The sequence below is a fragment of the Taurulus bubalis genome, assembly GCF_910589615.1.
Source record: "Taurulus bubalis genome assembly, chromosome: 11".
Classification (NCBI taxonomy): Eukaryota; Metazoa; Chordata; class Actinopteri; order Perciformes; family Cottidae; genus Taurulus; species Taurulus bubalis.
In genome coordinates, this window is record NC_136599.1 from 18,466,674 (window position 1) to 18,479,747 (window position 13,074).

Consider the following 13,074-nt stretch of genomic DNA (forward strand, 5'->3'; position numbering starts at 1 on the left):
ACATTTTGTTGTCTTTGTGTAGTTGTTGGGCTCTGCTGTCAACAGTTGTAGCCCAGCTGTGCATTATGTAAATCAGTAAATTGCTATGATGAAATATATTAGGTCTTTCAAAATGTCATACACAATAAACGTTGGTCACACAGCTGAATAAAGTGCATGAATTGTTCCACAACATTCTTCATTATATATAACAAGCCTCTGTCAGGCAAGAAGACCATTAGTGTGATATAAATTACTCTGCTAATGAAGATAACCTCGGTCTTTCTTCACATGTACATATGGTAGGAAGGGAGGGGACATTGTTCAGTCAATTACTGGGGTAAAATCATAGGCGCAGAGGTGAAAATATATAAAATGTCTGCTACTTTAAAGTGTGTTTTTTTCTGCCTGGAGTGACTGACGACGTAGTGCCCCTTGTGCCACTTGCTAGCTCCGTCGTTACACAAGGCTAACCTCTTTCTTCGCTCTTTGAAATCTACACCTGTCCTCAAAAAGTACCTCTTTGCTGGATTGTTTAAGTCTTTTCACGTTGGAGAGTTGTGACAAAGGCAAAGAGCTTTCTTAGAATCATATCCATTTTATCTCAAACACACTCAACTTTGTCACCGTCATAGCAGTTGTGGTTAGGATTAATGACAAATGTAAGTGTATGTGCTATACAGACCCCAGTAAGCAGGGGGACACTTTGGTTACACTTATCAATAATGTACCTGTCTGGCCTCTTCCTCATGACAGAACCGTAGATTACTTACCCTTCTTATTTAAAAATATTTAAAGTGTGCTTGTTTATACTTGGAACCTTTCCCTCTATCATCATTCTATTATTTCTTTGAACATTTTCCTGAAAGACAAGCCTGTGTCTAAAACATGAACACATGTCTTACTAAATTAATTTGGGGTACCAATAACTTCCACAGAAGATGCTTTTTTTAAAGAATCTGTATCCCTTTTCTGGCTCAGAATAAGACCTGATTAATCATGAGCAGATACAAACCAGAACATGTTGTCATCCATGTCATTTAATAAAAGATCTTTAGTCATTGGACTTTTAGCCCTGAAGGGAAAGTTTGACAGGGTCATGTTTGTGTCTACAGGATCCATCCGTCCACTTAAATCCTACCTCTCCTCTTCCTCACCTTCTCAGCTCCTCTTCACCTGCTCAGTCTGCCTTGGCCACTGGCAACCCTTCCTCAAGCTGACCTCGAGGTCGCAGAACATAGTGCAGACATGTGCAGAGGCAAAGCCCAGATTAAAAATGTGTCAATGTCATCACAATGGTTGCACATTGAAAGGTCAGTGGCAACCACTGTCAAAGTTGAAATCATTTTAACTTTAAGGGCCACTTTAGCAATTTTAACGGAAAGGGTAGTGCTTCCGCCTCCCCATGGGAAAACAATGACGCGCCGGTGCAGATTGGTTCATATGTTGGCAGCTTTAAGCACAAAGCAAGACGGGTAAAGCCAGTGGAGTGATAATCCTCTTAGGAGGCTCATTGCTCATTTGTCAGTATCCAAATAAAGCTCACCCTTATGAGATTTAGTGGGGAAGCGCTCATTCTCTTCCAGACCTCCCACTGGGACTGAAAAGATCTGGAACAAGGGGGCTTTGACATGGGAGGCGGGGCTTAAGGCCTTTGGAAATAGGAGAGCGGGATTTGGCTCAGCATCGCGTCACTGCTGTCTGCTCTTAAAATAGCCGTAGGTTGACATTGTAAAGGGATGTTTCCTGTCAGGTACCTGTCACATTTCCAAACCTTCAGATAAATGTGTTTCATCGTACAGCTAGAGAGTATAAACAATGATCTGACGGCCGTGTCTGAAAAAGACACAATTTCTGTGTTATCCATATGGGATAATTATTAGTGGATATAAATGAATACTCAGAGTTGTAAGAGGAAGTAGACAAGCCACCATTACTGCAGTGGCAGCTCACTAAAATGTATCTACACGTTTTCACTTCTAAGCGCTTTTGCCAAGAAATCTTCCCAGCAGATCGTGTAGAACCAGTTATATGTTGAAAATATCAATACAAAATGTAAGTTTAAGTTACAGTCCTCATTACAATGTTGAGTTTTACTGTCTTGCGGTGAAAATGGCAAGAACTGAAGCCTGATGAAACACAGAATCCTGTGATTTTTGGATTGAATTACAGATTTAAGGAATTAAATGGGTAATTTTTCGTCAGCAAGAACAAACTGAACTTATAAATCATGTGACTTCAGTTTGTGAATGAGACCGTTTCGAGGCACAACAGAGGCAATATGTTTTGTTTTTCACAGGCAGTTTTGCATTCAAATCCAAGTAATTCGAAACCCAAACTCTCTTCAGTTTATTTGGTCTGAAAAGAAGATTGCACAAATAATCCACCCATCCATTTTACTGGATGTACAAATTACATTAATTACATATTTTAATTAATTACAGTGTTCAAGTCTTTTGAGGCGCAGTACTCTCCAAAGTATTTAAAGGCAACTGAGGGTGTGGACATGAAAATAGTAAAAGCTTCATCCAGTCAGTAAGGTTGGAACCGAGATAGTACAAAGCTGAATCACAACTGAAATTCCAGTGAATTGCCTTTAAAATCCACACTGGTAGGTATCTATTTCTGGGTGTCAGTAGATTTTATGGATGAATACTTGTATGTTAATAGGTCAACAAGTATCTTCTTTTGTTTTTGTCCAACTATTTAGGTTTTTAGGTCATTATAGATGTTTTGTATCCATGTGTCTCTCTATTTACTTTATTGTGTAATTTCCTTACAGCGTTGTCAACTCCCAAACAAAGAATGGTGCCACTCCGCTCTATCTGGCATGCCAGGAGGGTCATCTGGAGGTCGTCCAATACCTGGTCAAGGATTGTGGGTCAGATCCGAGCATCAGAGCCAATGACGGGATGACATCTCTGCATGCTGCGGCCCAGATGGGTCACAACACCGTCATTGTCTGGCTGGTATGTGGGGACTTCAGGACACTATGGATCATAGCTTGTAAACAAATAGAGTACATTCATGTATTTATTGCTCCACATGCTATACTGATGCGGTTATATACTATATATACAATATTTCTTTTTTTTTAAGAAATCTGAGAACATGTGTTGGATGATTATTTTTATATTTTTTTATATTGTTGAGCTCTCCAATTCTACAATGTATTTCATATCCAGAAGAACTTTGTTACATCATGACCCGGTTTTTAGTATTGGAATGCAAAGGCAGAGTGGTCTTTAACTTTTTCCACAAAAAGCAGTTTTTATTCATTTGCACAAAACGTTTTAATTTAGCCGATGACTTTAACTTGTATCGTTATCCTCCCTCCTTTTAGATGAGTTTCACAGAGATCCGCCTGGGCGACAGGGACAGTGACGGGGCAACGGCCATGCACTTTGCAGCCAGCCGAGGTCACGCAAAGGTGCTCAGTTGGCTGCTGCTGCACGGCGGAGAGATTGCCAATGACAATTGGGGAGGAACCCCACTTCATGACGCTGCAGAGAACGGGGAACTGGAGGTGTGTTTGTCTTAACTTCTGTAGCACTAGGACTGACTGGAACTAAAAGTGAAACAAAGTACAGGTGGTGCACAAACCTCTTCCTTTTCACAGTGAAACATCTGGCATGCTAATATTAATGTGTACATGCTAATATTGTGTACATGCTAATATTAATGTGTACATTGTGCAGAATGTTGGCTGTATTAATCCTTTTTTATAGTAATGGCAACACGAGCAATAGCAGAGATGATCAGTTTTGTTGGATCATTATGATTATTGGTGCTCACATATTCATACTGAGTTTCATACTCAACCATCTGTTTTGAATACATGGCCTCTAGCTTATGGTTTGACCAACGCTCTGACCATCTACTTTGAGTAATGTTTCGTTGTATCCAATTCTGGTCAGTCAGCTGTTTCAGCACAAGCTCGATGTGTTAAATGTAGAGACATGTGTATGTTATGTTTGTTATTTGCACTGCTTAAGAAGGGTTTGAAATTAAACGCAAAAGAAACTGACCTCAACCCTGGCTTAAAGGGTGCCCAGCCAGAGTTTTGGACATTAGAGAACACAAGAAAATACGGAAAAACAAAGCTTTCTCATTCTGGGAACATGTGGCTTAATCTGGCACTTGACAGGGAAGGTTATAAACAGATGATTTATACAGTTTAGCAGTATAAACAGTTTACCAGTAGTATTCTGCTTTTAGGAAGGATATTTAATTTCCTCTTACATACTACAGTAATGTATGAGCAAGACTTTTGCCACTAACCATCTCGGCAGACAATCAGGGAATACTTTGCGTCCTCCTGGTGAGGGTGTTTATAAGTGTAAATATAATAAACGAATGCATAAAAGTACATTATTTCTTTTACACTTTTCCACACTGCTGATTTTGTTTTTGCTGTAATGTATTGTAAATTTGCAAAAAAATTGAATTTGTGTCAAAACTGATGCACATGAATCATGTTATTGTTATGTCAATACTTTCTACTTTTTACATTTTCTGTAGAACAAATTATCTACCTTTTTTGTGTGTAAATTAGATATATTTTAACTGATTGAATCAGATTTTAAGCACAGCAGTCACTTGTACTGAAACTGTAATGTTCTCCATCTTACTCCTATCTGACCACTTTCTCTGTCACTTTCCAGTGCTGTCAGATTCTTGTGGTCAATGGGGTGGACCTGGGCATCACGGACCAGGACGGTTTCACAGCAGCAGATCTGGCTGAATACAACGGCCACTCCCAGTGTGCCAAGTATCTGCACACTGTGGAGAACATGGTAAGAGTCACAGCTGTGCATCCTGACTAAGAAGAACCTCCCTGTGGACGGGACCAGACCAAGAGGGAAGGTATCAGTCTGGGTCAAAGTATTTCAATTTCCACCAACTTTGAATCTTAGAAATAACTCATAAGGAAGAAATAAATCTGGTGTTTATTCTATCTTGATCAAATCATTGGGTGTTTCTTTAAATACTTTTATATAAAATAATATGATTTATTATTAGTATTATTAATTTAAATAAAGTTATTATTAAGAACTTAATCGCGGGTTGGGACCCAGGAGTAATCTGAGGGGGGCCACGAGATAATGAAAGAAATAAGAAAGAAAAATGTGGATAGTTTCATCTTTGTCAAATATTAGTCAAACATTTTATTTGACATATTATAATAATAATTGATAAATATAGTTCTTACTTAGTTGTTCCCCCAGAGCCTAAATGGAAAACTAACAGCTGTCCCTGAGCCAACGTCCCTGAGCTGTCCCTTGACTGACGTCAGTTTTTCTCTGCTAATTGCCGGAGCTATTACCACTCGATATGCAGTGGACTCCACGGCTTCAGTCCACTGATATCCCAAGTGACCAAAGGAATAATAACTCCTCTGCACTGAACTCTCTTTGGTGTGTGGGAAACATATTTCCCCCCTCTTGTACTCTTCCCATTAGGGACATTCAGCCAAGTCCTGCACTGTGGGAAAAGCAGAGGCCCCCAGAGCCTTTTTGATCAGCTGCGAGATGTTTCATTAGTGTGCACTAATTAAACTCATAATGCTGTTCCCCTCATGTAAGTCACCAGGGACTGAGAGGTAGTGGGATTTAGGAGCTGATGAACAACTACTTAATTAATTTTCACAAATTTATGAAAGTCTTGTGTCATGACGCTGGACCCTTTTACATCTAAATGAATGAATGATTACTTAAGAATTAATTAATGACCACATTTTGGATAGTTTGACAAAACCAATATAATGATACTTGTATTGACAAACTGTGTCCTCTGACAGAGTGTGGAGCACCGTGTTCTGTCGCGGGACCCCTCTATGGACCTCGAGTACAAGCAGCCAGACTCGGGCCTCTCTTCCCCAAACACCACCATGCCTCCCGTCAGCCAGGCGGCCCACTTTGACATCAGTTCACCATCCAGCTCCCTGTCCAACTACGACTCAGCCAACTCCAGCCAGTCCAGCACTGGGGAGAAAAGGAGCAGCCTAACAATGTCACGAGGCCCGCCCGCTCAGCTGAACACGGTCGCACACACAGGTCTGCAATGCATGGAGTTAAAATATGAAACTTTTTACACTCTAGAATGTTGTTGTCTAGGCTGAACCAACAAGGTGACTAGAAATGTATGATTGTATTTCATTTTAATTACTTAATAATCAGAATGGCACTGTATTGAGAGCTTTGCTGTCTTCAGTCATTTAGCCATACATTCTAAACTTGTGATTCCTCAGAGCAATGGTGCAACCCTAAGCTATTTACTGAGGGAATGCTGATATCATGCAGCAGTCTGCTTCCTTTTTACTTCATGTCACAGGTGCATGCTACACTGGTGCTGCACCCTAGTGGCAGTGTGCAGAATTATTGTTTACTAGGAGAGGTGGACCATTATCAGAGTAACTCGTGTTTCTCTTTCATGTTTGAATGGTGGAAAGAACATTTTACTTAATGCTTTGTTTTTCCCTTTGTCACAGGTGCATCAGAGACAGCCATTTCAGACATGCAGGCGTACATGGACATGCTAAACCCAGACATTGACTCTGACGTGCCCAAGAAGAATGAAATACCTGCGGATACTGCCTCAAAGAACCCAACACCACCATCACCACCACCACCACCACCAACCTATCCACCCCCACCTCCCCCACCGTCTCCCCCGCTGGCCCCTCCACCCCCGACCTACCCAGCACCACAGCCCCCTCAGGAGCCGACATCAGCGGAGTTCCTGAAGGTGAAAAGCAACTTGCGTCACGTGGAGAGCACCAGCAGCAAGACGGAGGTAAGGTGGTGAGCTCCTGCCGAAGCTCAAATGTTAAACAGTTTGTAAGTCGAGCCTCTGGGCTGTGCAAGGATTTCCTCATCTACAGGAAATTGTCCAAATCCAATAAACATGTTTTATTGGATCTTTGTTTGTGCATGTCCAACTGTTTCACTGTGCAGATATTTGTGTAAAAAAAAGAAAGACAAGCAGACAGTGGGGCTCATGGGGAGAGTGGTTGTCCTGAAACCACAAGGTAGCTGGTGGTTTGATCCCTGTTCTCCCCATAGTTTGCATGTCGAAGTGTCCTTGAGCAAGACACTGTTGCTCCTGTAGCTGATCCTTAATTACTAAGGATAGGTAAAATGCAAATCCCAAGTAATCCCAAATATGAGATTAATAAAGGAATATATATATATATATATATATATATATATATATATATATATATATATATATATATATATATATTAGTCATTCCTTGTGTTTCATGTATGCACATAGCAGTATATCATACACTAGGTTAGGTAATCGTCTCTCAAACATGCATAGATACCACAAGTTTTAGGAAACATGTTTTTACCGAGACATGATGAGTGATGTGGAAAAATCCTAAAGAAGCAGAAGGGCCGGTGTGTTCGGGATGAATTGCCAATTAGCTGCCATTTCCCCTTGTGTCTAATCAGTTGGTCTATTGCTCTTGTGTAACAGTGTGCCTTGTCTGGGTGCCTACAAAGATGTTATTGTGTTAGTATGGCTAACGAGGCTAACAAAGATGCTCATTACCGTGGCACGCCTGACACACACAATGGTTGTTGTGATGGGCTTGAGCTTAATTCCAGTAATTAATCTGGCTGCAGATCACTCAAAAATGTGTTTAAAGGAGCAGCAATTAAAATTGGCGATAACATTAGTTTCAGTGCTGTTTTCGGTGGTTTGGTGCTGCTGTGAAGTACATTAAAAACAGGTTGTGACGGTATTCTACTTGAATTGTAATTGGCTTGGTCAGAGAACACTGTAATTACGACAAAGATAATCAATCTGAGAGATCACTTTCACCTCATGAAGAATGTATCTCCTGGTTGGTGCCATGACTTGCAGTATGATGGGAGAAAGACAAGTCTCTGTTCAGTTGTATGAACAAGTTGCCTTAGTTTCAGACAAGCACCACCAATGTGAGACATACTTTTGCTAATTGCTAAGTACAACAGAAGCAAAATGGATTTCATCTTGTATAGTAATTTGTAGTAACATCTCTAAATCAGCCGAATTGAAAGGTTGTCAGTGGTGTATCTTTTCATCTAAAAGCAGAAGTTTGGCATAAAGTCAAAGAGCTGCAAAACCATCGGATTTGCTGTTCAGACAGAAGCTTTGTTTATAGAGCTGCTATGCAAAGTCAGTTGTTCTTAGATCTTACAAAGTTCCAAGGTAGCAATATTGTCCTGTCACCAAGGTGAGCACACATGCACACACATAGCGTGTGTGTGTGTGTGTGTGTGTGGAGGGTGGAGTTTTTATAATTGCTGTCACCCCCCCTCCTCTCTGTACCCAGGTGACCAGCCCGGGGCTCGCCCTCATTAACAATTAAACAAAAGCGGGCGCTCAGATCACATGCACACATGAGTGCAAACACACAAACTCACACGATAAAGATCAGTGTCTACCATATACATTCAGAAAAACAATCTACCTTGGGCGCCATAGTAACAGGGAGCAGTAACCTCATCCATGGACACAGCCGATCAGATGGACCGATCTCACAACATGTAGACGTATTACAGCTTGAAGGGTCAAACTCATATTTCAAAAAACGCATTATTGGAGGGAGTTGTAAGGAAAGGAAGTTTCGCTTTTTTGTTTTGTTTTACTGCTGCTTCTCCCATCTCATTTGTCTGTATTTGCCTTGACTGAATACAAATGTTCCGTGAGAAGCAGCCAAACAAATGACTGCTTTGCCTCTCACACTTTTTTTCAATTATTTTGACCTTAGATAGTTTCTATACAGAATGTGGACTTTAACATCTCAGCCGGGATAAGTATATTTTCTGCCGCTTATTCAGGGTAGTGAAGGCTAGAATATTCTAATAACCCTAAACCCTGAGAGATTTGTATGCGGTCAGCCATGGTCAGGACAGAACCTGGGTATTTGTGTTTTGCATAAGAGGCACTGGGGCAGGGTTGGGGCTGGTGGTGACATCATTGCTACGGCTGTAGCCGGCACGATAGGTTATTGATGAGGCCTGTAGGTAAAGTGAGAGGGCAGGTAGAGTGGCAGTCGTAGCACTGAGCAGAAAGGAGGTGACACTCTGGATTTGGTGACAGCTACTCTCTGTGCTCCACTGGGCTTTGTGGATGAGGCTCAGTACAGACAGGAAGAGAGCTGCAGGAGAGGATTGTTACCGCTAAGGTAAGAAGAGCTTGGTTTTTACCAGTTTGGGCTGCAGATACAGGAAAAGACACAGCAACTTATTTTTAGATAACTCACTCGGTTGTGGAGCGGTTTGAGCTGCTGTCTGGTTGAACAATGAATTTGTTGCATGTTGTCATGTTTGATTTGTGTATATTTCTTGGAGTGCAAGGAACTCTTTTACTCATTTTGAAATGGCACTGTAGTCTTCCACTATCTGAGGCTTTTGCAAAACCATATGCAGATGTGCTGAACCTTTTCAATCCTCAACCAAGCAAGAAATCCTTTGATAATGCATACAAATGCATTAGACTGTAAAAACAAATATATAACAATCGTTTTATTTAATTTATGTTGACAGACAGATCCGTGTAATGGAAGAAAGGTGGCGTTTGTACGTCTGTGGGAAGGGAAGGGGGAGGGAAGGGGACAGCTAAAATGCTTTGTACGTTTGCTTTTGGTAGCCCACCTCCCCAGAGGATGACAATCAAACCATCTGTAGTGCTCCCCTGTTCACAATACCCTCCCACCTGATGAGTGCTCAGGGACCATCTCTTTGACAGCAGACATGAGTCAACAACATTAAACAGGCTTATAAGAACTTAGAACATGACACCTCAGTGGAGAAGAGGTCAGAGGTCAGCTGTCAATTATTTCCCTGGATTTGAAAGGCAAAGTAACGACGATGACTAAAGCATGCACGTTACTGACAGCTTTCGACGTTCATTTTTGAAAATATACAATGAAAAGGGGCTTCCTTTTTCACATTTACACAGCTTTTGATATCCTATCTTCCCAGGTCCAGTTGCCTGAGATAGCTGTCAGAATGAAAGTGAGAGTGATCAACTGAAAGGGCCGAGTTAGTGACCTCTCACCCTTCTCTGTGGACAGAAGGGTCTCTCTTACACTGGTACAAAAGCAGCATGTGAACTCGTAAGGCTGCTTTGGTCACACGAGAGACCTAATCTTGTAACAAAAGCTATGATGTATGTCTTCCAGTGTGTGGACCCACAAATGACAAAAGTCGTGTTTAGCTGTTCACCACTGTGTATTTCCACAACGCCAATGTTTCTGTTACTTGTCAACCAAATGCTAACGTTGGCAACTATCAAAGCTATTTAAAGCGACGCATTTTTCACATTCTTCTAATCAGCTGACTCTCGGAGAAAACCACGAGAAACTGCGGCGTGCTGATTCAAACAGGAGGTCAAGAAGCTTCAGCAAGCAGCCCAGCACTGGGGACTACTACAAGGCCCTGGGCAGCGACTTAGCCGAGCCCCAAGGGAGCCAAAGCATGGCACCCAACGAGGAGGTAAGCTGTCTATGACATCAATATGTGTTATGCTTTGACTAGTTATTTCATTAAATCAATCAAATCAATTCTTTCAAGTCAAGTGTATGGTATGGATACATAATATGTTTCAGCACAATCAGTGCTGACATGATGACTGAAAGGGAAATGCCGCCGTTCTTTAAAAGTTGTAAAGAATGGTGGCATCACAAGTTACCTCACAAACATCCTGTCATGTTTTGTCATGTCCTTTAAATGTGGTACATCTGTGTTCATCGGGGAAGCAGCTCATTTTACACAATGTTAAATATTATAATAAGTGAATTTTAAGATAAATTCAAACATATTGCCATGTAATTTAGCATACATTCCATGTTTGTATTTTGCAGTATTCAAAACAATAGTATATTGGCTGTAACTCTAATGCTGGTACAGGGTTTGTAAAAGGTTCATGTACTTTGTCCTGGTTGTACTCTTCGTGCTGTGGGCTGCTTATACGGTCCTATTAAAGGTGAGGTTGAGCCGAGTGATGGTGTGTTGGCATTATGTGACTGCACTATTTGCCTGTGCATTGTGCAACTCAGCATATTACATTGTCTTGTGTCCACCTGAGCTTTTGTTTGCCAGCTGATGCAAATGTCTCCCTCATTTCCATTGCCTCTTGAGTCTCCACCCTGTTGTGTAAACTGTCAATGACTTACAAAAGAACAAACTCAGAACAACCCCACATCAATGACAGCCATCAATACCACTGAATCACGTTTTTCAACTCACATTTGTTTCTATGGCCAAGAATGTTTTATGCATGTGGTTATTTTAGTGACAGAAACAAATCATAAGTATGTCACAAGCTATTTGTATTCATGAATGCAAGTTATTTTAACCTACAAACAACAGTCTGTGGTATCACATTAAAATAAAAGGTTAATTTAATCCTTTAGGTTTGATTTCCTGATCAGCACAAATGCTGTGATTAAAGCACCGTGTCATGTTTATTTGGAAATGCTATTGAATTATGAATTAAACATTTTGACAAGGCTTCTAGTGACTAGTGTAAGTGATAAATCATCTGTTTGCTGCCACATACCTGTACAGGCAGCTGAATGAATAGAGTCTGTTAGACTCATCAATGTCCCTGGAGAGCTGTTCCTATAATCTCAAGGGTATCAGTAGTGGGGGAACGCTGGATGATACGGAGTACAATCCACATTGAGCCAATTACGGTCTCAGTGGGGCCTCTCCTGGTCTCAGAGGGCCCCTAGCAGATGGACTGGCTAATCAATGGGAGCAACGGCGCGTGCCGCCACGACCCATCTGGACAACGCCCTCCCCTCAACTCTCTGGGGGGTTTGAAAAGTAAAGGGGGCAACAATGATCAGCACGCGTCCGAAGAACTAAGGAGGGAGGGGAGGAGGGGTCGAGTTAAATGTCACGGCCCATTAACTTGCCCCCAGCAGAGTTATGGCACGCTTCCAGAGCGTGTCAGACGCATGCATGCTGGGGGTGGGGGCTTAAGCACTATCACTTGCAGTAACAGATGGCGTCTTCCCACTGAGTTTCCCCTTGAGGTTAGGTCATATTAGCAACAGGGTGTTATGTCTTCCTGAGTTGATTAAAGATGGCAGGAAGCAGAGGGAGGACACATCTAATAGGGCTGCATACATCTGTCACTCTATGAAAGAATGTAATGCTCGTTCAGCCCAGCGGGAGTTTCATGTGGCATGCCTATACAAGCAGGGGAACCAAATTCACTGCCACCGGTTTGTGTTTAATTGATTGTTTAATTAAGAAAAAATGTTTTGGTTTATTTTTCATAAATTTAATAAAAGGTATTTTGTTTAGGTTTTTTTTTCCTCTCCATTTCATTTAGGCTTTTTGTGTTTAATTGATTGTTTAATTAATACAAAGTATTTTGGTTTATTTTTTCATTAATTTAAATAAAGGTATTTTGATTAGGCTTTTTTTTCATTATTTCACATGTTTTAGAAATATAACAGCTGGCAAATGTAATGCAAATATCTAAAAAAAAATTGAAGGCGAAAATGTATTTTGGATTTTAATATCACTCCGTCACATCCCTGTTATCAGTCATCAAATATTGGTTTACAGAGTGATATAACAATGTGGGTGCCAGGAAAAAGTTAAAGGAAGATAAATATGACTAATCCCGCCCTCTTCCCCGATCAGGGCTCCATGTTATTGGAGGAGCCTACCGACAGCCCCGCCCACAGCTCAGAGAATGGCTCCACAGAGGAATCGGCGGCGCCCCCACCTCCTCCTCCTCCACCTCCGCCTCCTCTTCCTGCAACTAATCAGACACCGACACCACCTCCGCCTCCTCCATTGCCCCCGGAGACGGCAACCACCCAGAATCACTCTGCCAGTAGCACCTCCTCCAACCAGCGACGTCTATCTTCCTCATCAGGAAGTGAGTGCTTTTTCCCCCTCTTTCTCGATCCTTTCATTTTTCATCTCCCTTCATCTGCTACTTTTGTCCCCCCTAGCACTAAACATTTGTTAAAAGTTCTTCAAACATAAAAAGCTAATGGATGTATTTTCTGGCGAAATGTATACTTCTTCACATCATCGTACAATTATTTATAGAAAGCAACTTTCTGCTTTG

General features: G+C 41.4%; 1 protein-coding gene across 1 annotated transcript in view; it reads left to right on the forward strand.

Moving 5' to 3' along the window:
• Positions 1-13,074, forward strand: part of espn (espin) — a gene marked incomplete at both ends in the record, with an annotated part of 35,740 nt that overhangs the window by 6,934 nt on the left and 15,732 nt on the right. The window contains 7 exons of the mRNA XM_079225768.1: positions 2,762-2,948; positions 3,323-3,505; positions 4,644-4,775; positions 5,780-6,035; positions 6,470-6,774; positions 10,314-10,472; positions 12,639-12,879. Coding sequence (XP_079081894.1) covers positions 2,762-2,948; positions 3,323-3,505; positions 4,644-4,775; positions 5,780-6,035; positions 6,470-6,774; positions 10,314-10,472; positions 12,639-12,879 — 1,463 coding nt within the window. The remainder of the gene's footprint in view (positions 1-2,761; positions 2,949-3,322; positions 3,506-4,643; positions 4,776-5,779; positions 6,036-6,469; positions 6,775-10,313; positions 10,473-12,638; positions 12,880-13,074) is intronic.